At 41.2% G+C, this 27,241-nt stretch overlaps 1 protein-coding gene across 1 annotated transcript in view; it reads left to right on the forward strand.

Annotated features, from left to right (window-relative positions):
• Positions 1 to 27,241, forward strand: part of BAIAP2L1 (BAR/IMD domain containing adaptor protein 2 like 1) — a 99,083-nt gene that overhangs the window by 25,484 nt on the left and 46,358 nt on the right. The window contains exon 3 of the mRNA XM_038763952.1: positions 1,018 to 1,104. Within this exon, the coding sequence (XP_038619880.1) occupies positions 1,018 to 1,104 (87 nt within the window). The remainder of the gene's footprint in view (positions 1 to 1,017; positions 1,105 to 27,241) is intronic.

Raw genomic sequence — 27,241 nt, forward strand, 5'->3', positions numbered from 1 at the left:
TATATTACAGTATGCAGGCAACATCTGGCTGAAAAGAATGGCTGGAATCCAATCCAAAGTCCTCGAACTAAAGCTCTGTCAGACCATAAAAGATTGGAGAATACAAAGAAAAGAGCCCATTATGCAAAATACTGAAATTTTTGCCCCTTTTAGTTTCAATCCAGAGACCACTAGAATTGAGTGCTTTATGCAGCCTTTAGGATAAAGTTATTATTAAGATATTGGAACCTGAACCAATCAAATGCCCTTATACAATGCTCAGAGGATCCAGATACAAAAAAAAACCCCAACAGAAAACCCCCCAAACCTTCCACTTCAAAGAAGTAGCATAGACGAGAGGAAAGAATGTGGACTGGGAAGCCAGAGGATCAGGGTTCTAATCCAGGTTCTGCCATTTGCCTGCTGTGTGACCATAGGCAAGTCTCTTAAGCGCTTAATAAATGCCATCATTATTAAATTTGTGTCTTAGTTTTCTCATCTGTAAAATGGGGATTAATAATAATAATGGTATTTGTTAAGCGCTTACTATGTGCAAAGCACTGTTCTAAGTGCTGGGCGGATACAAGGGGATCAGGTTGTCCCACGTGGGGCTCACAGTCTTAATCCCCATTTTACAGATGAGGGAATTGAGGCCCAGAGAAGTTAAGTGATTTGCCCAAAGTCACACAGCTGACAATTGGCGGAATCAGGATTTGAACCCATGACCTTTGACTCCAAAGTCCGTGCTCTTTCCACTGAGCCACGCTGCTTCAGGATTCGATACCTGACTGTGAGACAGGACTGTGTCTGACGTGATTAACTTGTATTTGCCCCAGTGCTTAGTTCACTGTTTTTGCCCATAGTAAGCAAATATGTTAACAAATATATTAATTATTTTTTTCTAAATAGAGTTTTCACTCAAGTTAATATATTAGACCTGTAAAGGGCATTTGTTTAGGAAGAGCAACACAACTCTTGGAGAATTTAAAAATATTGAAGTAATGAGTTTGCTGGGTTGTTTTTTTTTTCTTCCTGCAGCTATGGTAGCGGCTGGAAGAGCTTATTATGATGGTGTTGCAAAGATTGGAGACATAGCAAATGGGTCTCCTGTTTCTAAAGAGTTGGGTAAGTTGACTTATAAATGTTTTCTCTGAGCACAGTAACATTTTAACCCAAGGTTTAGCTGCTGATCCACAGAACAGGAAATCAGTGGAGCGATGACCTACATTTTAACCGAAAGGGCTGGGCTCCCTGAGCCTCCCAATTTTACTATGTGGTGTGAATGTTTCCTGTGAATCACCTAGATGAAAAGCTTCTTTATGCTATTCTGTGACCCTTCCTTCTTTCCCGAATGGCATTAGGCTAGGCCGCTTTCTGATCTCACCCGCAGAGGCAGCTGTGAGGTGGAAATCAGCCCCATTATATATGTTCAGCAACAGTAACAAGAGCAGGTCTTTTTCTGCTGGAAACAAGGGTGTAGGTATGCCACTCAACCTGGCACACTTTCTATGCTCCTCTCGACAACTGTGGTAAGCGGAGTGGGGAGAAAGTAGAGGACGGGGAAAAAACTGTGAGATTAAAATTCCGCAGCACAGTGGGATATTTGTACTATAAATCCCGGAATACTTGGGGAGCTCAACAGATAATCTACTGAACTTGTTCCAGGCTGGAGGAGGAAGTCCAAGCATTTAAAGTAAGCAGGCGTCTCTGAGGTGGTTCAGAGTAGTCTAAGTTTTTGAACAGAATGCTGTTAAAGAATTAGACATTTGCTGTTGGAATCAATCCATCAATCAATCGTATTTATTGAGCGCTTACTCAATAAATGCTGGGGGGATACAAGGTGATCAGGTTGTCCCACGTGGGGCTCACAGTCTTAATCCCCATTTTACAGATGAGGGAACTGAGGAATAATGTTTCCTATTTGAATAAGAAACTGTAAACTCGTTGTGGGCAGGGAATGTCACTGTTTATTGTTTTGCTGTACTTTCCCAAGTGCTTAGTACAGTGCTCGGCACACAGTAAGTGCTCAATAAATACAGTTGAATAAATGATTGAATAAATAAAACACAATGCAGTTACAAGAAATGGCTTTGTACATACCAGGGCATCAGTCAAGGCACGTATGCTTACTATACCATTTGTTTCCTGAACATGGGTTCAAGAATGTAACCCCCGAGGTGTAAGAGTTCTGTGAATACTGGGAAAAAAATCATATCATGTGGTGTGAAATACCCTAAACTATAGAAAATAATTACCTAAGGATGCAACATGTTCTCTTCTAATATTTATTAGCTAACTTCCATTATTGAGTACTTTAATAAACTTCAAACCCCCTTGGAAACAAAAGGTATATTTAATAGTAATTGGTAATTAGGACAAGTTTGTTTTTTAATGTTGAATCCCTTTTGTACTCATTATAAGAGACTTTTGCATATTTTAGCACGGTCTGAGTAACACATTATAAAATGATGAACTGAATATGTCCCAGTGCCTAGGTCACTCCTTTGTGGTATATATTTAATGAGATACTTTAACTCTTTCAGATCAGTAGGATAACTGAAAGTTTATTCACCATGTACTAAAGTATTACTTCACTGAAAGACTTAGCACCTAATACAGTTGGACAGATCAGATATGGTACTGTTTATGATCCTTTGTTCTTAAAATTTGGCCTATGTGAAGAAGAGAAAATTTAAATTTTAGAATACACTGAATACATTTTTGAGATAACTGAAAATAGTTATACAGTTCCAAAAAAGGACTAAATTTAGTAAGGAGTCCATTTCCTTAGGATAGGGAAAATGGAAAAAAGAATTTTAAGGAAATGTATAACTGACACAGTTCACTACTATAATCTTTTACATAGTTTTTTATCTGCTTTAATAAGACTTTTCTCCTCCACCCCTCACTTCATATAGTAGTAATGTCAAACTGTGGAATCAGTTATTTCCATAGCAACAGTGTTATTGTAAACACTAGATTAATGTCTTAATTCCAATAAAGATGATGCATTAGGATAGGAAAACCTCAATTTCCTTCTTATACATTTTCCCTTTTTGTACACGTAGGAATTTGTTTGCTGCCCTTTTTTTTGGGGGGGGGGGGTTCAAGTTTAGCCTTTACTAGCCAGATCTTAAATGCCACATTAAGAAAAGCAGAATAGTAGCCAACTTTCCTACTATGACATATTTATAGCTTACCTATTCTCAAATTGAAATGTGATGCTTCAGAGGAGAGGATTTGCTCATAAAAGGTTAATACTTACTCCCTTTGGCTTATTTTTAGAGTTTCTACTAAACCATCATTGTGTGATTTTTTTTTTTCCACATTCTGTGTTCGTGTGAAAGGAGTGGTAGTACAGCAAACAGAAAAAAGTAAACATTTCAGAATATACTATACTTTCCATGTTTTATGAGTATTTTAAACAATGTGTACCTATTGCATAGGATGAAAAAATAATAGTGCAATTTGTCTTCTCAGTTGAGTTCTTTTTGAAAGTTCCTTATTTTCCAGTAAAAGAGAATCCCAATTTTGCAACTTGCAAAGGGGGAAAATGGACAGTCATACATTCAGATATGGCTGTGTACACAGATTTGTTTGGAGGCTTAAAGGTGAAGAGGAGTTTTTTGTCTCTTTCTCCAACTGTTTCACAGAGCCATAACCCAACACCCTTATGTGGGGCCCAATCCAGGGGAAGGTGCCCAGGGTGGATTGGTAGGTGTTCTCCTGGGAATTCCATTCTCCTCTTTGACATCTCAGGGTGAATTTAAGGGCCATGTTGGAGATGAAAAGAGGAAGAAGTGTGTAGACCTCAGTTGGCTGAAAAAGAAATCTTTGCATTAAAGGAATACCCAGAAATAATAATAATAATGATGGTATTTGTGAAGCGCTTACTATGTGCCAAGCACTGGTCTACGTGCTGGGGGAGATACAAGGTTATTAGGATGTCCCATGTGGGGCTCAGTCTTAATCCCCATTTTCCAGATGAGGTAACTGAGGCACAGAGAAGTTGTGACTTGCCCAAGTTCACACAGCTGACAAGTGGCAGAGCCTGGGATTAGAATCCATGAGCTCTGACTCTCAAACCCAGGCTCTTTCTGTTGAGCCGCACTGCTTCTCTAAAAAAGAAATTGTGTTTCCCCACCCCTGTAGTTTTGAAGATGTTTTGTACTTTTGGGAGTTCGGGATGGAAGCTGGACTCAAGGTTACTGTTCCAAGAAATCAATTTTCACCCTAGAAATAATTTTTATTGAGGTAACATTTTTTCTGATTTGAGAGTTTCTCGGTGGTGCCAGCACACCTTACCACTTATTGACGTTAAAGGCTTTGGTTTACTAATAATTGTTAAAATTGTATTAATAGTAATAGTAATAATAATGGTATTTGTTAAGCGCTCACTATCTGCCAAGCACTGTTCTAAATTCTGGGATAAATACAAGGTAATCAGGTTGTTCCATGTGGGGCTCACAGTCTTAATCCCCATTTTACAGATGATGGAACTGAGGCCCAGAGAAGTGAAGTAACTTGCCCAAGGTCACACAGCAGACAAGTGACGGAGCTGGGATTAGAACCCATGTCCTCTTATTCCCAAGCCCGTGCTCTTGCCATTAGGCCATGCTGCTTAATAGGCCTCCTATAAAATAACATCTCACTGTCTCTTCATCTTGCGTTTATTTTGTATTTTTTCCAATAACTTCCTTATGGGTAGGGAACCTATCTGGTAATTCTATTGAATTGTACTCTCCCAAATGTTCAGTACAGTGCTCTGCATACTCTAAGCATTCAATAAATAGGATTGATTGAGAACACTTTATGGCTGAAATGTTCTTTTCAAATTAATAAAGTTTGTTAGAATTTCAGTTTTAGGAAACAAGGTGAAATATATTATATAAATGAGTTCCAAGTAGTGATGTAAAAAGGATTAAACAGCACATCTTAAATTCTGATTTTTTAAAATTATTTTTGTCGTGGCCTGGATCTGAGGACCAGAGCAGCCACATTTTACTTAATAATTACCAGAGCCCAGATCTGTGGGTGGTGTCCAATACCTTTGTTATATCTGTAAATATAATACAGAGAGGTTTGGTTGTTGCTCCTTGACCTTCTATATTTGTTGAGCTTGGGACATCATACCTTCTGGGCTGGCCTGACGCCCCATTGCTATTCATGGAGTTGTCGGTTAATGGCATTCTTCAGTAATCTACTGAATGACTATACCAACAATTTTGTCATCTAGAAAGAGCAGAGCTATCTCCAATCGCCACAGTCAGTTTTCTCCCTATTAAAGAATAAAATAATTCTTTAATATGATGATTTGGGCGGCAAAATCAGTGCTCCAAATGTTGAGCAAAAGTCTGTACAGCTCTCTAAGCATAAAGTCGTCGTCTTGATTCTTTAGCCATGCAAGTGGACCCAAGAGCTCAGCCATTTTCTTATGACTTGGGCCGCATTATCACCCTCCTCAAAGATTAGTCATGACTCACATTTAGTTCACTTCTCTATGTCTCCAAAGGACTCAGCTTCTATACTGGTAGTCACAGACCTCAGTAGACTGTCCTTTTGTTATAGTCGTGAAATAATGATGATAATAATAATAATAATAATGGTATTTGTTCATTCAATTGTATTGAGCAATTTCTGTGTGCAGAGCACTGTACTAAATGCTTGGAAAGTACAATTCAGCACTAAAAGAGAGACAGTCTCTGCCCACACCGGGTTTACAGTCCAGAAGGGAAGCGCTTACTATGTGCCAGCCACTGTACTAAACACCGGGGTGGATGCACGTAAATCAGTAAATACTATTCTATTTATTTTGTTAATGATGTGCATCTAGCTTTATTTCTATTTATTCTGATGACTGTACGAAGTGCTTGGGAAGTACAAGCTGGCAACATATAGAGACAGTCCCTACCCAACAGTGGGCTCACAGTCTAGAAGGGGGAGACAGAGAACAAAACCAAACATACTAACAAAATAAAATAAATAGAATAGATAGGTACAAGAGCTTAATAAATACACTATTTTTTTTAAAGAAAAAGATTTAACAAATATCCTCAGATATTCCAGAAAAATGGGCTGGGGCCAAGCCCCGGTCATGTTTTATATTTTTTATTGGGAAATGCAAATTTAGGCAACATTTGGTTTCCTTGAGACAACTTTTCTCACCACTTGGCTCAGTTCCACCACTTATTTAAAACTATTAAATGGTTGAACTTAAATTCTAAGCTTATTACAAATCTTCAATTGCTCTTTCCATTCCCAGGGAAGGTGAGAAGCAGAGGTGATCTAGTGGAAAGAGGACTGGCCTGGGAGTTAGGGGGCGAGTGCTAATCCTGGCTCTGCCCCTATCTGCTTTGTGACCTTGGGCAAAGTCATAACTCCTCTGTGCCTCAGGTTCCTCCTCTGTAATATGGAAATTCAGTGCCTGTTCTCCCACTTACTTAAACTGTGAGCCAGTTTAAACTGTGTCTGACCAGATTAGCATATCTATCCCAGCACTTAGAAAAGTGCTTGACGCATTGTAAGTGCTTAACAAACACCATAATAATAATAATAATAATAGTAGACTGACAGCCCTAGAGGGAGAGGGGCCCCACTGCCCAGATTCTACCTGAAAAACTGGAAGCTGAGTAAATGCCAAGAGGAATTCAGCTTTAAAACAGTATGTTTTATGCGTCCCAACAACGTCTTTCAGGACACTGGGACTAATCTCCAAAAAAGGGGATCGGATTTGGCAAACTGAACATCTAGTCTCCCTGTTTTGATCAGAACTTTAGCATATTCAGTTTGGGCCTTCTACACTTTAAAATACTACTAATAATAAGAATTGTTAAGCGCTTGCTATGTGCAAGACACTGCACTAAGCGCTGGGGAGGATGCAAGCAAATCGAGTTGGATACAGTCCCTGTCCCGTGTGGGACTCACAGTTCCAATCCCCATTTTGCAGATGAGGTAACTGAGGCACAGAGAAGAGAAGTGACTTGCCTTAGGTCACACAGCAGACAGGTGGTGGAGTCAGGATTAGAACTCATGACCTTCTGACTCCCAGGCCCGTGCTCAATTCACTAAGCCATGCTGCTTCTCTGTTTCTCCTGAAAAAACTTGAAGGAGACTGAAGAGAGTGCAGATTCCTTCATTCAATCGTATTTATTGAGCGCTTACTGTGTGCAGAGCACTGTACTAAGCGCTTGGGAAGTACAAGTCGGCAACATATAGAGACGGTCCCTACCCAACAACAGGCTCACAGTCTAGAAGGGGGAGAAGACTAGAGGGTGACTGCTTTTAATATAACATATATTTTTTAACATAGCTGGCAAGAAATTGAGGTCAGTTTTTAAGATACTTAGAGAAATGGTGGCAAACTTTATATTGGGCCTCTCCGGTGTCTTAAATTCTCTTAAATCAGCCAGATTCTGTGACTTCATGGTGAGGTATCAGTACGGGTGGGGGTGAAAAGGCTCATTGTGATTGAAAAAAGGGCAAGGATAAATACTGAGTATAGTGGTGACCGGTTTGAAGAATACCCACAAAAAAGACCACTAAAGTTTCAGATTGTAAAAACTGAATTAGCAAAAGTTCCATAAATAATAATGATGGTATTTGTTAAGCACTTACTATGTGTCAAACACTGATCTAAGTACTGGCATAGGTACAAGCTAATCATGTTAGACTTAGTCCCTGTCCCACATAAAGGCTCACAGTCTTAATCCCTATTTTACAGATGAAGTCCTTGAGGCCCAGGGAAGTTAAGTGACTTGCCCAAGGTCACACAGCAGACAAATGGTGGAGCTGGGATTAGAACTCAGGTCCTTCTGGGCATATTGCTTCAATCAATCAATCAATTGTATTTATTGAGCGCTTACTGTGTGCAGAGCACTGTACTAAGTGCTTAGGAAGTACAAGTTGGCAACATATAGAGATAGTCCCTACCCAACAGTGGGCTCACAGTCAAGAGGCATCATGCAGTGCTCGTGCTATGAATTAAATTGCTCCTGGGCTAAGGGAGGTTGTTGGAGCTTCATAATAAAGCTGATCTTTGAGTCAACTATTCAGAAGGAGATAGACATGGTTGCCCTCCTAAATCTCTCACTCAACAGCTGTTCTCAAATGCAGTTCCCCCCTCATCCCAAATTCAGTATAACACACATTATTGCTGAATTCTAGTTCCGCATGTGGACACATTATTCATTTGGGAATCCTTCTGATGCTTTTTTTTATGGGAGAGCTGTTAATGCCACAAAGTTAATAACAAGGTAAGTATAGCCTCCTCTAGGAATGACTTGGACATAGAAAATTAGGAAGTATTTCACATGGGGATTTTTTTGTCCTCTATTTGCTTGTGATAGGGAAATGACAGGAAACTTAGTCACAGTCAATACAGGGATAACCAGATAAGATTAATCTCACCTCTGTCACATGGTGATTTTGTCTACAGGATCCACCTGGTTTTCATAATAGTGTATTATTATTGTATTTGTTAAGTGCTTACTATGTGCCAGGCACTGTACTAAACACTGGGGTGATTACAAGCAAATCAGGTTGGACATAGTCCCTGTCCTACGTAGGGCTCACATTCTTAATGACTATTTACAGATGAGGTAACTGAGGCACAGAGAAGTGAAGTGACTTGCTCATGATCACACAGCAGACAAGTGGTGGAGCTGGGATTAGAACTCAGGTCCTTCTGACTCATAGGCCCATGCTCTAACCACTTTGCCAAGCTGCTTCTCACTTCTATCGTGAATTCATTTTCTGAAATAAGTATAAAATTGTTTTACCATTCTCATTCTTAACATGTGATCGCTTCACCTTATAAAAATGATATAACTGAAGAAAACTTTCTAGTACTAGTTGATTTTTAGTTTGCCTCCAGATTTACACTCCATGTCAGATTTAGACTATTTTCTCAAAGCAGGCTAAACTCGGTGCCAAGCCACAGAGTTTGGAGTAAAGCTTTGGACAGACCAGATTTTCGAGCTTTGACTTGGATCTTTCCTAGCCCAGTCAACAAAAGAATTGGGAGTTCAGTTAACCCAATCCCAGGTTTAGGTTTTGCCTTTAAAAGGCTAGCCAAGCCTTTTGCTCCTTGCAGCATACAGTATTATCCTATTTAGCACTGGCAATCCAGTGTTCATCAAGAAGTGTTACATTTAAATATATATCCCAAGGGATGTGTCTGCTATATTGTTATATTGGACTCTTCCAAGCGCTTAGTACAGTGCTCTACACCCAAGTACTCAATAAATATGATTGACTGACTGACTCCAAATTTTTTCTCCCCTGCGTAATGGGGCATAGGCAGCCAGAGAGGAAGAGATTCAAGCTGCTCAAGTTTAGCTCCAATTCAAGTAGGCTTAGGCCTGTGCACACCTTATCTGTCTGTGGTTAGCAACCACTCATTGACTCAAGCGCAGTCCATGAAAATAACCTAAATTTGGTCAGGCCTATAAATGATGACAGTGATGATAATGGTATTTGTTAGGCAAAGTATATTTGTCATGCCAAACATTGTACTTAGCACTGGGATAGATAGAAGAATAATCAGGTGGGACAAAGTCCCTGTCCCTCATGGGATTCGCGGTCTAAGTAGTGGGGAATAGGATTGCGCCACCATTTAACAGAGAAGAAACTGAGGTGCAAATAAATTGACTTGCCCAAGGTCACACAGTGGATAAGTGGTGGAGCCGGCATTAGAACCCAGGTCCTTTTATTCCCAGATCCATGCTCTTTCCACTAGGCCTTGTTACTCCTCCAGCGTTTTGCTTATTTTTGGGTATTCATTCATTCATTCAATCGTATTTATTGAGCTCTTACTGTGTGCAGAGCACTGTACTAAGCGCTTGGGAAGTACAAGTTGGCAACATATAGAGACAGTCCCTACCCAACAGTGGGCTTACAGTCTAGAAGATGTGACTCCCCCGAGAACAGTGCTTTGCACACAGTAAGCACTTAATAAATGTCATCATTGTTATTGAAATCTAGCATAGGGCTTTGCACCCTGTGAGCCTCTACCAAATTTGTGCTGACTGACCAACCATGGGGAATTTCTGGTGTTGCAATAGCAGATTTGAATTATAAGGGAAATAGTACTTCCTCGATAAGGGAGCTGAATTGCTCAAGGTGATGTGGGTGTGGGAACTATAGGTGTGGAAATGTGGGGTGGGGGTACGGTGGTGAGGGTGAGGGGGGCGGATGGGGAGGAAGGTAGGGAGGGGTCAGAAAAAAGAAAAGGGAGAAAAAGAGGGGAAAGTGAGAGGAAAAGGGAGAACTCTCCAGTTCAGCCTAGCTGATTTCTCCCGATCAAAGTCATTCATAGGAGTTTCCACCATGGCTAGAAATCAATCAATTGATGGTATTTATTAAGTGCTTGTGGAGAGCATTGTAAGAAGTGCTTGGGAGAGCACAGACAGCAAAGCTGGTAGACACATCCCCTGCCCACGAGGAGTGAAATGTGGTATTTTGGCCTTGTCGGAGATACCATGAAATGGCCTGGAAAAGCCCATTCAGTTGTGACAGTAGCAGCTGTTAGTGTCACCAGGAGAGAGGAAGAGAGGCTAGATAGGAAGGGGGAAGAGGGGAGGGTGCTCCCCCAACTTCTCCTCATCAGTGTTAAGTTCCCTCCTGCGCTACCCCAGCTAAAAATGGAATTCTAATGGGTCCCACTCAAACCTTTCAGGTGGCAGGTGGAACCCCTCAAATGGAGGCAGACCTCAAATAATCAACCACATTTTTGAGCACCTGTTGTGTTCAGAACTCTGGACTGAGCACATGGGTATGGGTGATATTCAGTCCCTGACCTAAAGGAGTTTGCAAAATGGAGATGTAGACAAAAGTGATCCAACTCAAACTACTTTTTTTAAAAAAGCATAGATAAAAGTATAAAGACAAGTAGGCAGTGAAACAGTGAATATGCATAATACGGTCCACGTATAGATAGATCCTGGCCCACGTCATCCCCCTGGCCTGGAATGCCCTTCCTCCACACATCCGCCAAGTTAGGTCTCTTCCTCCATTCAAAGCCCTACTGAGAGCTCACCTCCTCCAGGAGGCCTTCCCAGACTGAGTCCCCTCCTTCCTCTCCCCCTCCTCCCCCTCTCTATCACCCCGCCTTACCTCCTTCCCCTCCCCGCAGCACCTGTATATATGTATATATGTTTGTATGTATTTATTACTCTATTTTACTTGTACATATTTATTCTACTTATTTTATTTTGTTAATATGTTTTGTTTTGTTGTCTGTCTCCCCCTTCTAGACTGTGAGCCCGCTGTTGGGTAGGGACCGTCTCTATATGTTGCCAACTTGGACTTCCCAAGCGCTTAGTACAGTGCTCTGCACACAGTAAGTGCTCAATAAATACGATTGAATGAATGAATGAATGAATAGTACAGGTGATAAATTGGGATGTCCAGCTATATTCCTCAGCCATTGATGGCAGTATGATCTCAGCCTAACTATTGTGGACTGGGGAAGAGAGCAGCCTTGAAAAACCCAGCATGGAGATCCTGAGAAATGCAAGAATACTTTCTGATTTTGTCAGAGCATTGGCCATGATAGTGGTCTTATAGGGCCCCTAACCCTATAAAAAAGTCTTTCTTGCTTTAAAAAAGAAAATTGTAATTGTCAAGCATTTACTATGTATGCCAGGCACTGTATTAAGCACTGGGGGTAGATGTAAGGTAATCAGGTTGTCCCTAGTCCCTGTCCCACATGGAGCTCGCTTAATCCCCATTTTACAGAGGAGGTAACTGAGGCACAGAGAAACGAAGTAACTTGCCCAAGGTCATACAACGTACATACAGGTGGTGGAGCCAGGATTAGAAGCCAGGTCCTCCTGATTCCCAGGCCCATGCTTTATCCACTAGGCCTTGCTGCTTCTATAGGATTCCTTTAGCATGACTGTATGGATTTTAATATCTTGTGAAAGCTCTTGTCACTGGAGAAGATCCAGAGGTAATGGTTTGAATACTGGGCTTTAGCTAGGCCAGGGTTACTTTCAACATGAAAAGCTGCTTGTCCCTTGGTACAATAGACAGTAAATACTCTGAGCTTTTGTTTCCAATGTTAAATAACAAACAGAGAATTCTGTCACGTGGTTTCTCAGTAGTTTACAGGAAAGGCATACTCATTTCTTTTCCATACTGAATTTTAGAACATGTGTATTGCATGAAGCTTAGAACAGTGCTTGGCACATAGTAAGTGCTTAACAAATATTATTATTGTTATTATTATTATTATGCTACTTTAGTTTGATATCCTTTCCTCCTCTGGGTAACTTCCTGCCAGCACTGCTCTGGAAAAGCTTTCCTGCTCCTGTTCACCTCTGGCAAGCTCAGAGAAAGAGAGCTAAGGCTCCTCAAATCAGCAAGAGCAAGCTTCACTGTGAGTAGGGAATGTGCCTATTGCTATATTGTGCTCTTCCAAGCACTCAGTACAGTGCTCTGCACAAAGTAAGTGCTCAATAAATAGGATTGAATTGAACTGAATTCTGAATTTTGTTTTTTATTTGTTTCAATTAAAGAGGCTGTGAGTGAGCTAAGGTGGTAGAGAGGCTGTAGCGGCATACAGGATGGAGGCCAAAACAAAGGGCATTTGAATGATTTCAACTGTCTAGTTTTGTTGCCAAGGTGTAATCCTTTGAAAATTTGACTCACATGATTCTTATTTTCATTATGCAGTCCTAATGCTATTTCCTATGGCACCTACCCTTCGTATATGTCATTCTCTTCTTTACATGCTTTTCCTCTGGGCAAAAATGTGGTCCCACAGAAAGTTGGAAAGGGATCTTTACTTCATTCATTCATTCAATCAATCATATTTATTGAGCGCTTACTGTGTGCAGAGCACTTTACTAAGCGCTTGGGAAGTACAAGTTGGCACTTCAGGCAGTAGTTTCTGAGCCGCTCCCCAAGGAGCATCTCAAATGGAATATCTTTTCTTTAGCTTTCCGTACATTCAAATCATTATCTTCATCGTCTTCATCAGTAGCATTTATCGAGCACTGACTTTGTGCAGTGTGCTGTACTAGGAATGTGGGGATATAGACAGAAGTAAAAGATATACTCGCTGCCCACTGGGACTGAGATGCCCAGCCTCCACTCCCAACCCCTGACACATCTTGAGTATGCCCCCAGCTCCTCCTCTCCTATTTTTATTTTTGCCCCAGCGTTAAACTGACCCATCTTGTGACATCACCACCGGGTTACCCTGCATGCTCAGAGCAATATATAAACCACCAGGGGAATACAGGTTAAGACTTGCTTTAATCCTGGGGTGGCATGTGTAGAACAAACTGAGAAGCAGTGTGGCCTAGTGGCAAGAGCATAGACTTGGGAGTCAGAGGACTTGGGTTCTCATCTGCCACTTTTCTGCTGTGTGACCTTGGGCAAGTCACTTTACTTCTCTGGACCTCAGTTACCTCATCTGTAAAATGAGGATTAAGACTGAGCCTCTTGTGGGACAACCTGATTACCTTGTATCTACCCCAGTGCTTAGAACAGTGCTTGGCACATAGTAAGTGCTTAACAAACGCCTTTATTGTTATTAACAGACTGTAGGAAAACCACAATGCAGGTAAAATTGAAAGCATCACTCTCAGCAAATAAGTCCCTTTTACATAGTGTATCTCTAAAGAGCCTGTTTATTTTGTGGAAACGATTTTAGGCTTTTCATTTGTCTTTTTCAGCATGTTTGGATAAAGTCTCAGTCAGTAATTTCATCTTGTTAAGACACCCCTGGCAAAGTTCTACCTCTCCTTTACAAACCTCTTTTTGATGTAAAAAGCTTACATTTTAATTGGAGGATTAATCAAACACCAAGAAGTTAAAACACACAACTCTGCAAGTGTAAACAAGGATTATTCTGTGTTGTGGGGGATAGTATAGAGTTTTAATTTGAACTACATGTCAATCAATGGTATTGAACACTTACTATGTGCTGAGCACTGTTCTAAGCACTTTACAATACAAAAGAGTTGCTAAGCATGTTCCCTGCCCACTAAGAGCTTACTATCTACAGGGGAAGGCAGGCATTAAAATAAATTACAGGAAGGGGAAGGAAGGAAGGGGAAATAGAGTTTAAGGGTGTTTACAAAAATTCTATGGGGCTGGAGTGAGTATTATAGGCTTAAATGTGCTACACAGCAAAGTGCGTAAGTTGCTGTAGGGGGAGGGCAATAGGGAAAGTGAGGGTTTTGGGAAAGCCACTTGAAAAATATGAGATTTTTAGGAGGATCTTGAAGTGGGGGAGAATGGTGGATTGTTGGATATGAACAATATCCAACCTTTTACCCTTTTAGACTGTGAGCCCACTGTTGGGTAGGGACTGTCTCTATATGTTGCCAACTTGTACTTCCCAAGCGCTTAGTACAGTGCTCTGCACACAGTAAACACTCAAAAAATATGATTGATTGATTGATTGAATGGGGAAAGAGTTTCAGGCCTCAGGGAAGGCATGGGCAGGGAGTGGATGGAGGTTTAGATGAGCTCCAGATATAGAGAGTAGTTGGCGTTAGGAGAGCGGAGTATGCAGGTTGGACTGGAGAAAGAGATCAGAGAGGTGAGCTGATTCATTCATTCATTCAATCGCATTTATTGAGCGCTTACTGTGTGCAGAGCACTGTACTAAGCACTTGGGAAGTACGTCGGCAACATATAGAGATGGATATCTATACATATGTATCTTCTACTTTCTAGAAGGATAAGACCTTGTGTATTTTAATTTGTTTTATATAGCAGAGCACTGTTGAGATGGGCAGTTCATTTTTTTTGTTTTGTTTTTCTGTATTTGTTAAGCGCTTACTATGTGCCAGGCCCTGTTTTAAGTGCTGGGGTAGATACAAGTTAATTAGGTTGGATCCAGTCCATGTCTCACATACGGCTCACAGTCTTAATCCCCATTTTACAGAGGAGTGACTTGCCCAAGGTCATAGAGCAGACAAGTGGCAGAGTAGGGATTAGAACCCGGTTCGGTCTCCCAGGCCCGTGCTCTAACCATCAGGCAGCACTGTTTCCCTAATTTTATTGTTCTACTGTTGTTGATCGTGATAATTACTATACTAATTACTCTATAAGTGCTTACTATGTTCCAAAAACTGTACTAAGCACTGGGGAAGATACATCATAATCAGATCGAATGCAGTCCTTGTACCACATAAGGATTTAGTCTGAGGAGGGGAGAAAAGTTATTGTATCCCCATTTACAATTAGAAATTGAGGCCCAGAGAAGTTCAATAACTTGCTCAAAGTCACACAGCAGGAAAATGGTAGAGCCAGAACTAAAACCCTGGACTTTGGGCCCCTCGTCTTGTGCTCTTTCCACTAGGAATGAGGGAGTTTGGAAAAAGAAACTGAAAACAAATTCTGAGAGAGATTGGAATATCTTTTTATAGTGTTTAAGGATTATATTTACCCGCTCTTGCTCTTAGACTGCGAGCCCCAGGTAGGGTAGGGACTATGTCCGATCTGATTATCTTGTATCTACTATGGCACTTGTCATGGAGTGAGCATTTAGTAAATATGATAATTATTATTATTATTATTGAAGGAACAGCCTGGTCTAGGGGAAAGAACATGGGCTTGAGAATCAAAGGACCTGGGTTCTAAATCCAGCTCTGTCACTTACCTGCTGAGTGCCCTTGGGCAAGTCACTTCTCTGTTTCTCAGTTCCCTCATCTGCAGAATGGGGGTTCAATACGTGTTCTTCCTTCTACTTAGACTGTGAACCCCATGTGGGACCTGATTACTTTGTATCTACTCAAGCACTTAGTACAGTGCTTGGCACATAGTGCTTAACTGTTATTATTACCATTAGTGTCTTGATCTTCTTGAAGGGGGAATGAATGAGGTGTTCTCTGAATATGTTTTCAGCCCTGTGGCTATTTCAATTTTGGCCAATTCTGAAGTCTCTTATATTTTAAAAAAACCTCATCCAGTCAATTTGTATGATATTCCTTATTTAGAGAAGCAGCGTGGCTCAGTGGAAAGAGCACAGGCTTAGGAGTTAGAGGTCATGTGTTCAAATCCCAGCTCCTCCAATTGTCAGCTGTGTGACTTTTTCTCCCCCTTTTAGACTGTGAGCCCACTGTTGGGTAGGGACTGTCTCTATATGTTGCCAATTTGTACTTCCCAAGCGCTCTGCTCTGCACATAGAGCTCAATAAATACGATTGATGATGATGATGATGATGATGACTTTGGGCAAGTCACTTAACTTCCCTGTGCCTGTTACCTCATCTGTAAAATGGGACTTAAGACTGTGAGCCCAACGTGGGACAACCTGATCACCTTGTATCCTCCCCAGCACTTAGAACAGTGCTTTGCACGTAGCAAGCACTTAACAAATGCCATTATTCTTATTAAGCCTTCAGGAAGTCTTCATTGTTTAACATGCATAGGCTTGTGTTTCGCTCGCAGTGTGTAGTGTTATATTTGATCTGATTTGCTTTCTGGAGGAAAGCCACTTTTTTATTACATGGCAAAAGTACCATTTCATGCCATGTTCTAAGATTTGTATTAAAACTTTGTGGTTCTATTCACATTTGTTAAGGTGTAGCATTTCCTTAAGGCTTGCCCCAAAATACCCTCACAAAACTTAGTTATTAAAATTATTGATGTGACAATTGGAAAAACAGGCTCTGTCACCGTCATTCATTATTTACAATACAGCTGGTTCTTTTTGTGTGACATTAAATGGTTCTACTTGGCCTTAACTTGCTAGGCATATGAAAAAACACGATTAATTTTTAATAACGTCTCATTTTGTGTGTTGTTAGTAAACTCTTAATCTTTTAATGATAGAAAATGTGCCATATTTATTTTTTCTTTATTACTACATCTTTGTAAAATTTGTCAGTTGTGGCACAGTGGGGGTGCTGCTCCGTAATTAGTTGTTTGCAAATTATAAGGGAACTATAAAATAAATTTTAGAACCAGTTTATCGGGCTAGTTAAGCCATAATCTAAAATTAAAAGTCCGAGTCTTCCCATTATCCAGTTTCGATGGCTTTGATAATATGCATATTGTATGATCGACCAGCACCCTCCTAATTAGATGCTAAGAGTAGGATTTTAAAATATTCAGACCAGTGAACACTGGGAAGGCATCAAGAGGTCATTTGGTGGAGTTGCCCTGCTTTGTTTCCATCTTGCTAGTTAAGAATGTACGATTTAACATCCCTAACTTTTGCCTGTAGTAGCACACATTCATGTGAGCCACAAATTGATCCAAACTTTCTTGAAACTATTAATATATATGATCTACCTGCCTAAATGCTAACACCACCCAATGGGTGCTCACTGGTCCTGTGATTCTGGGCAACAGTTCTGTGTTTGCATTATCCAGTCCCTCCATCTATTCTGTAAACTATTGGTGGGCAGGGAACATATCCACCAACTTTGCTATAGTGCACTCTCCCAAGTGCTCAGTACAGTGTTCTACACCCAGTAAGTGCTCAGCGATTGACTGAATGATTGATGTTTTTTGTAGAATTCAGTCATGAACTCTCAGCCACCGCTGAGATTAATCTTTTTTTAGTCTATTCTTGCTCCATTCCTCTGATCCCAATGTTGGGTAGCTACTGTATATGTTGCCAATTTGTACTTCCCAAGCGCTTAGTACTGTGCTCTGCACATAGTAAGCGCTCAATAAATACGATTGATGATGATGATCATTTTCACAGTATCTTAACAGAGCTTGGAAAGTTTTTCCTTTGGTGAATCAACCAGAATGGCTTAGCAGCTATGATTTTAGTGACAAGACTAGGGCTTTCTGTTTTATTTTTTAATATCCTTCCTGGTGGTGCTCTGCCAGTTGCCTGCTTTATGACCTTGGGCAAATCACTTGACTCTGGGGCCCTCGTTTCCTCATTTGTAAAGTGGAGATTAAATGCCTGTTTTCCCTCCTGTTTACACTGTGAACCCCATGTGGGACAGGGACTGTCTGACCTGATTACCTTGTATTGACCCCAACACTTAGTATGTTGCTTTGCACATAGTAAGTGCTCAATACATGCCATTAATTGATTACTATTATGACACCCAGCATTTCTGATAGCACTTCTGATGGCTGTTGAACACATCTTGAGATTTCACCCTGCTGCCCCACACTACCCATTCTATAAGATCTGTGATAATAATTCTTTAAAATAAAATACATTATTCAGATTGCCTTTTCATGGCAGTTAAGAACAAACAGCATCAATATGTCCAGTAGTTGGCTTCTTTAAACCAAAACAGAATTTTCACATTGAAATGAGCTGTATTTTTTCCTTGATAAGCTAATACAAGACTTGAGAGTTTTATGACACGCTTCAGTACTCCAAGTTGCCATTTTTGAGGAACATAGTTTTACTCTATCCTTCCAGAAATGTCCTCTCCATTCTACTGCAAAAGTTGAATTTAAAGAAATATTTCTAAAATGGAAAATCAATGTGGTCAGCTGAATTGGAATCAGAGAGGAAAGTCCTTTTGCTTCAGTTTTTCCCCACTTAGGGATTTAGCAAACTAAAGCCCCAAATTTGAATCGATAGTGCTTAGGACCTTACATTTAAGCTTTCTAGACAAAAACATGTCTTCTCAGTGAGGCCAAAGTCTTAACCATAGGCAGGTCCTACACCCTTTCATAGTTCAGGAAGCCAGGAGTTTTATCTGCAAAATTTAACGCATAGAAAATTGTTTTATGAAGATATAAGAAAGTATCTGAATTCCCTATATCAATGTCAATCTTATGTTTATGCCCCCAGAGTAAACAGTATTTAAGTTTATTCTTTTGAAAGAATATTTCAAAGAATATATTAGATTTTGCTTTCAATTTTCTTTTATTTTTTTGTCACTCGCAGTAACATTCATTTGTTTTTCCTTTGTGGTGTGCTTTAAAACAAAATATCTAATAGTTTATTTGTCAGATCTAGTTTTCAGTCAGCCTTGCTTTCGTTGCCTACTATAAAATGATGAACCATGTGTATTCAATTTCAAAATGTGAATAATTTAAAGAATTTTATGTTAAGTAGCTCTAATGAAATCTGTGTCAGGGTAACAACATTGTTGATTTTCTTCTCACATGCTGCAAACATAAAAGTTCAGTTGAAACCAATCAGTTTCATTCAGGCACCATTAAAGATGTCTTACAGATTATGAGAAGCAGGAGCCAGGGGAACTGGGTTCTAATTCCAGCTCCATCACTGATCTGCTGTGTGACTTTGAGCAAGTCACTTTTCTTTGCCTCAGTTCCCTCATCTACAGAATGGGGATTCAATATCTATTCTTCCTTCCTATTTAGACTGTGAGCCCCTTGTGGGACATGATAATCTTGTATCTACCCCAGCATTAAGTATATAATGCTTGCATGTAGAAATCACTTAACAAATACCACAATTAGTATTAGAGTTGGTTTAGGATAGTAATCATCTCTGCACAAGTTTTCTCTTCCAGCAAGCTTTCCCTGATTAGTTTCTAATCATGCCTGTTTTATCCTTCTAAATTGCATCTTCTGCGCCACCAAAGCACTTAAGCACTCACAGCCTCTCATAGCAGTTAGGTACATATCTTAGGTATTTTGTTATTTAAACACTAGCTCTCATACTTGTCCCACTGTCCTTCCCCCTAGCTGCAATTTATTTTAGTGTTGGTCTTCCCTCACTAGATTTTATTCTCCTTGAATGCAGGAATCATGTCTACTAATTCTGTTGTACTCTCTCAAGTGTTAAGTAGAAAGGTTTGTAGCAGTAGGCACTCAAGATCAGGGTCTTAGTTTTCTGTTTCATTCATTCATTCAGTCGTATTTATTGAGCGCTTTCTGTGTGCAGAGCACTGTACTAAGCGCTTGGGAAGTACAAGTTGGCAACATACAGAGATGGTCCCTACCCAACAACGGGCTCACAGTCTAGAAGGGGGAGTCAGACAACAAAACAGAACATGTGGACAGGTGTCAAGTCATCAGAATAAATAGAAATAAAGCTGTGGCAGAGTCAGAATTAGAATCCAGGCCCTCTGACCCCAAGGCCCAGGTTCTTTCCGCTAGCTTCTTTGAAATCACCGGGAATTTCACAGTGTTTGAAGATCAGTCTGCCAGTATTTGGGGAATCCGGGTGTGCGTTGTCCTCAGTGTGGCCAGCTGAGGAAGGGTCTAACCTCCCGGTCTTCCGTGGTCTGGACTGGACTTCCTACCCAACCTAGTTCTGTGGAGTTCCTTGAATTTGCCACCTATTTCTATTTCATTGTGATTTACCTTTTTCATTTGTTGGTCCCTAAGATGGTCTCACATGCTGGGTTCCTTTGCACCCTTCATAAATCTACTAATGGGACTGCTTATAATAATAATAATAATGATGGCATTTATTAAGCACTTACTACGTGCAAAGCACTGTTCTAAGCGCTTATAATAACTGTGGTGGTAATTCAGGTATAACAAAGAAGTAGAGGAGAGGTCACCAGCTTCCCCCTTCACCATAACATTATTAGCCTTTTTCTATCTGATTTTTTGGGGGGGTTTCATGTAGTCACTCTCAAGTTGTTCTAGCCAAATAGGACTCAACCATTCCCTCCGCTGGTGAGCTCATCCTTTCTCAGGGCTTCAGCTACAAGCAGCATGGCTCAGCGGAAAGAACCCGGGCTTGGGAGTCAGAGGTCATGGGTTCTAATCCTGCTCCGCCACTTTTTTATGGTATTTGTTAAGCGCTTACTATATGCAAAGCATTGTTCTAAGTGCTGGGGAGGTTACAAGGTGATCAGGTTGTCCCAAGGGGGTCTCACAGTTTTAATCCCCATTTTACAGATGAGGTAACTGAGGCACAGAGAAGTTAAGTGACTTGCTCAAAGTCACACAGCTGACAGTTGGCAGAGCGGAGATTTGAACCCATGATCTCTGACTCCACAAAGGCTGTGCTCTTTCCACTGAGCCATGCTGCTTCTCCTGCTTCTCCAGCCACTTGTCAGCTGTGTGACTTTGGGCAAGTCACTTAACTTCTCTGTGCCTCAGTTGCCTCATCTGTAAAATGGGGATTAAGACTATGAGCCCCACATGGGACAACCTGATCACCTTGTAACCCCCCAGTGCTTAGAACAGTGCTTTGCACATAGTGCTTAACAAATACCATCATGATTATTATTATTATCAGATGGGTTTTTCAGAGAGCAGTGTGGCTTAGTGAATACAGCACGGGTCTGTGCGTCAGGAGGACCTTGTTCTAATCCCAGCTCCACCTACTTGTTGCTGTGTGATCCTGGGCAAGTCACTTACATTTTTTATGCCTTACTTACCTCATCCCTCATCTGTAAAGTGAGGATTCACTGTGAGCCCCATGTGGGACATGAACTGCATCCAATCTGATTAGCTTGTCTGTACCCAGTACCCAGTACAGTGCCTGACACATAGTAAGTGCTTAACAAATACCTTAAAAAATTTGACTCAAGCCTATCTTTTTAATCCTCTACCGGCTCCCTTCCTCTGCCACCTTGCACTTCCTCTTAACTCTAGAACATCCTCCCATAGATGCCTCTTCAGTACTTTAAGATGAAGATGTCTAGAATTCCGTATGTTTCCTTCCAAATCCTCTCCCCCAACTTACCTTCGCCACCACCACTCCCAACAACCCTACCATTCTCCCTGTCTGTGAAGCCTGCAATTTTGTATTATACATAACTTTTTGCTCTTTGCTCTTCCCAGACTAGGAGGCCTTCCCAGACTGAGCCCCTTCCCTCCTCTCCCCCTCGTCCCCCTCTCCGTCCCCCCATCTTACCTCCTTCCCTTCCCCACAGCACCTGTATATATGTATATATGGTTGTACATATTTATTACCGTGTTTATTTATTTATTTATTTATTTATTTTACTTGTACATTTCTATCCTATTTATTTTATTTTGTTGGTATGTTTGGTTCTGTTCTCTGTCTCCCCCTTTTAGACTGTGAGCCCACTGTTGGGTAGGGACTGTCTCTATGTGTTGCCAATTTGTACTTCCCAAGCGCTTAGTACAGTGCTCTGCACATAGTAAGCGCTCAATAAATATGATTGATTGATTGATTGATTGCTCTTTTACAAATCTCACATTCCAGCTGTTGCTAAATCCTGCCTATTTTTTATCCCAAATCTCCCAGATCTGCCTTTCTCTCCACCAAATAGCTACCACCTTTGGTCCCAGCATTAATCACAACTCAACTAGATTACTGTTTCAGCGTCCTCACTGGTCTCCTGGCCTGTTCCTCCCTCTCCAGTCCACACTTTAGACCGCTGCTTGGATCTGTTTTCTAAAATGCTGCTCTGCACAGGCCTCCCCTCCTCAGAAATCATCAAGGGATATCCCTTCCACTTTGCGTCAAGCGAAACATCCTGACCCTTGGCTTAATCTGGACTTGGCTGTATCTTTATAATGCTTGCTTGGCCCTTGTTGTTTTCAGTTTCCCGTTTTCAGCTCTCCATACAGCAGCTGTCTGGGCCTTCTGCTGTTGCTCATTCTCTTCACATATTCCATCCAGCATGGCTGTTTTAGCGAGCATAACAGTGAAGCTAGGAGACTGACTAGGTTGCAGAACTCCTTTGTTGGTGATCTTGTCTTGCCATTTGATATTGAGTCTGACCATAAGTGACCCTGATGGAGCTGCTCAAGGAGCCAGAGTGGAGTTCATGTCTCCCAGCCTTAGAGAAGGTTGGACAACAGTACAGCTCTGCAGTCTGTCCATCTGGGCCGGGAGCCCGATACCACATTGCACCACACTCTATTTGGGAGTCTCCCAAAGGATATATTGGCCTCTTTGATTCTGTTTTCTGTTATTTTTGGCTGTGGGATTTAAGTGCTTACTATATGTCAGGCACTGTTCTAAGCACTGGGGTAGATACAAAGTAATCAGGTTGGACACAGCCCATGTCCCGAATGGGGCTCACAGTCCTAATCCCCATTTTACAGATGAGGGAATTGAGGTGCAGAGAAGTTAAGTGATTTGCCCAAAGTCACAGAGCAGACAAGTGGTGGAGCTGGGATTAGAACCCAGATCCTTCTGACCCCCATGTCTGTGCTCTATCCACTAAGCCGTGCTGCTTCTCGAATTTCCTTGGTTTTCATTGAATTGTTGGTCAGCAAATTGCCAAGGTAGCAGAATTTTGCAGCAGCTCTTCCTCTGTAGTGCCAAATATGTATTTTTGGTTGTAAATGTGGCTTCCCTGGTGTAGGCTGACTTTAAGCACTGAATAAAATGGCGTGGCTAAGTGGAAAGAGCACGGGCTTGGGAGTCAGAGGTCATGGGTTCTAATCCCGGCTCTGCCACTTAGTAGCTGTGTGACTTTGGGCAAGTCACTTAATTTATCTGTGCCCGTTACCTCATCTGTAAAATGGGATTAAGATTGTGAGTCCCAAAAGGGTACAACCTGATTACCTTGTATCTACCCCAGTGCTTAGAACAGTCCTTGGCACATAGTAAGCACTTAACAAATACCATAATTTAAACACTACTGATTGATTGAACCTATGATGGGTAACAGGCATAGCATGAGCATCTGAGACAAGGACTACAAAAGCCGGGGAAATAGTGTGAGAGTGTGTGTGTATGTGTGTTCCTACTGTTTTTTCTCTCATTCGCTTCATCCCTTGCCCCTTCATCCCATATTTATTCTGGGTTCTTTCTCAAAATGTTGACTCAACCTAAAAGAGAGAAGAGAGGAAACGAAATGATTAAGCTAGTACACCTGGGGCCTCTGACTTTCTGGTGGTATCAAGTTGATTCTAGCCCAGGCCTGCCTAAAATCTGCGTTTATAATTTAGGCTGCCCCTCCCTTCCTCTCCCCCCTCAACACCAACCACTTCAAATTTTGCTCTAAGCAAGAGAGTAATTTATGTAAGAGCAGGTTACAAGTGTAAAAATAAACAGGCTCATTTGATATGGCTTCCATGAAGTTACTGAAAGTTCTTGAAGTAAAATGTGATGCATTTACATTTTCTATTTCAAGATGTATATTTGGAGAGTATGCATCATCCCAGCAAAATGGGGTGGAGGGGGGAAGCAATTTTTTCATGTCTCTGACCCCATATTCCACACCTGATAATTTGAAGTCTGCAGCAAAATTCCAAGGGCTGTGAGAGACAAGAAAAACAAGTTGCGAACGTCAGGTTTCCATTCTGGACACACCAGGTGAATGGGTTATTTTAGTTAGTCTTTGTGCTGTAGTGTGAACAAGAAACCATAGGAAGGGAGTGCTAAAGGGTGAGGAGAGAGTTGAGCCAGGACACAATGTTGTTGAAGAGCTGTCAATACTGAAGCTTCAAACTCTGCCATTTAACTTTCATAAGGAACCAGTCACCCGCAAAAAATTTTGTTTTGGCAGTGCATTTCTCAGAAGCACACGTTTAATAAAATTGTAGAAATCAATTGCGTGAAGTAGACCTCTAGAAAAACATGTGTGAATAGTACGCTTCTCATCTGTACTACTCTGGGGGATAAGTTAAAATATTTTTACTACCATAGTTGGCTTTTTAGCTCAACTTGCTTTACAAAGAACACATTGCATGATTTTTAGGACTATATTTTAAATTTTTTTTTTAAAACCTCCTTCAAGAACCTGATCAAGTGTCTTATTTATTTAACGTATTAGGTCATCAGTAGTCCAAAATTAGGCAGGAAGCTCTAGATGGTAAGGTCATTATGGGCAGGGAACGTGTCCACTAATTTGGTTGTATTGTAATAATAATAATAATGATGGTATTTAAGCTCTTACTATATGCCAAACACTGTTCTAAGCACTGGGGGGGATACAAGGTGATCAGGTTGTCCCATGTGGGGCTCACGGTCTTCACCCCCACTTTACAGATGAAGGAACTGAGGCACAGAGAAGTTGTGATTTGCCCAAAGTCACACAGCGGACGAGTGGTGGAGCTGGGATTAGAACCCACAGCCTCTGACTCCGAAGCCCGGGCTCTTTCCACTGAGACATACTGCTTCTCTGTACTCTTCCAAGTGCTTAGTAAAGTGCTTTGCTCATAGTAAGCACTCAATAAATACCATTGATTGATGGACACTCCTGGATTTTGACCATCTGTCCTACCAAAGGCCCCCAAAAAGCTGCTGGTACCCACAGAAAAGTCCCACTCGGTTGGGAATGGCAAGGGCAACCATGGCAGTGGTGGGGAGCCCAGCCAGGGCCTTTCACTTTTTCCATTCATTCATTCATTCAATTGTATTTATTGATCGCTTACTGTGTGCAGAGCACTGTACTAAGCGCTTGGGAAGTACAAGTTGGCAACATATAGAGACGGTCCCTACCCAACAGTGGGCTCACAGTCTAGAAGGGAGAGGTAATCAGGCACAGTAACTTTAGGGGATGGGAAGTAAATACTGCCTACCTTCCTGTACTTAAATTTAACTTCCTCTGTAGCTGTTTGGAGGTGCCCCATGTTGAAGGTGGAGAGATTTGGGGATTGGCCTACAGACTGTTCAGACATTTGTGTGTCCTGACTAAAAAGAGGTTAGTCACTGCATCTTTCTCTTCCGCCCTTATGGCCTCTTCGGTGGGTCTTTTAGACAGTGAGCCCACTGTTGGGTAGGGACTGTCTCTATATGTTGCCAACTTGTACTTCCCAAGCGCTTAGTACAGTGCTCTGCACACAGTAAGTGCTCAATAAATACGATTGATTATTCCCTGAAGAGTTTTTGCCACAACTGCCTGGCAAAAATGGGCATCACACCAAAGGCAGCATCCTCAAAAGGGGCTTTCCCTCTGCTTCTGCTCATTTTGTGGCACACTGTCTCACCCCAAAGATAGCTAGGAGAGAGTGTGGATGGGTGTTTTTGAATCTGTTGCCCCAGCCTCTCATTTTCCTGGTTTCTCTGTTGCTCTGTCTTCTGCATCTCCCATTACAGAGTTTTTCTGTCCTGGCTCACTGTGGAAATAGAGATCGCTTTATTTTAAATGCATTGTTTTGAATGAGCTATTGTAAAATTTCAGTGCATTTTATATAGTTTATATCCAGTGGCAACCAGTTACACCGATGCTTGAAATGTGGCACGGCAAGCAGGAAAAGGGTCCTAGAGTGTTCATTGGGAGAGGGTGTAAACAAAAAAAGTGGCTTTCATCGTGGGGGTTAAATGAAAGATGAGATAGACCCAGAAGTTGAAGAAAAAATATTTCCAGGGGGAGAGGGTGTCTAGGAGTAAAAGTAAAGTCCTTTTTCTAGCTTTTTTTCCCCCTTTCAAACCCCACAGGAACACTTTTTTTTAATATGATCATCATCATCATCATCAATCGTATTTATTGAGTGCTTACTATGTACAGAGCACTGTACTAAGTGCTTGGGAAGTACAAATTGGCAACATAAGATGATGATGTATGTATATACATATACATATGATGTGTATACATATATATCTATACAGTCATTTTAAGAGTAAAATGCATGTGTAAATTTAATTCAAGACTTCTTTCCCAAATTTTAGCAGTATGTAGATTGGAATGTGAGGCATGTTTGTGTTAAGGAATATGAAAATATTTTTGTTGCATGTATGTGACACAAGAACTTCCTTATGACTGTAAGTTAACTGGGTACGATAAGATGTTGTTGATATTGCGAGTAGGTGTGGATGGACTTTGTTAATACTATGCTTCCAACACTCAAAATGTTTTTGCCCAGTCAGGGTTATTGACTTCAAGGAAATTCCCAGACTGGTATGTAATAATGAAAATCAATACTGGCCCTCTCTTCTAATAGCTTCTATTACTAGAACCATGCTCTTTACTGAGTCAGAGGTTTTTCCAGAAGCAAAAACAAGATTTCCTGCAAATTGGGAAAACAGATGGGTGGGTGGAGTGGATTTATGGATTCAGTCAGCAGACGGAGATTCAGAGAACAGAAGGGACTTTGAAGAAGTCTTCTCTATTCCAGGGGTTTCTAACACAAGTGAGCTGCCACTTTTATTATTGCACATGTACACAGGGAAAGTCAGGCCCCTATTCCAAAGGCGTTCCGATTGAGGAAATCGCAGTATTTAACGTCCTCTGTAGTTGTTTGGCGGTGTCCTCATTTTGGGGGTGAAGAGATCTGGGGATTGGCTGACAGACTGTTTTTCAGACATTTGTGTGCCCTGACTGAAAGAGGTTAGAAATATTGATTTGGTCTTCCCCACCTTTCTTCGCTCAGAACCACTTTAAAACCATCTCAGACAGGTGAGACTCCATCCCTTTTTCAAAATCCTCTGCAGTTGTAGAAAATGTTTGCAACCCATGAATATTTTTTGAGCTCCTGATTCCCCAGCCAGAAACAATTCCTTGTTTGTGGCACAAACTCCACTG

Source organism: Tachyglossus aculeatus, chromosome 21 (genome assembly GCF_015852505.1).
Source record: "Tachyglossus aculeatus isolate mTacAcu1 chromosome 21, mTacAcu1.pri, whole genome shotgun sequence".
In the NCBI taxonomy this organism is placed as follows: Eukaryota; Metazoa; Chordata; class Mammalia; order Monotremata; family Tachyglossidae; genus Tachyglossus; species Tachyglossus aculeatus.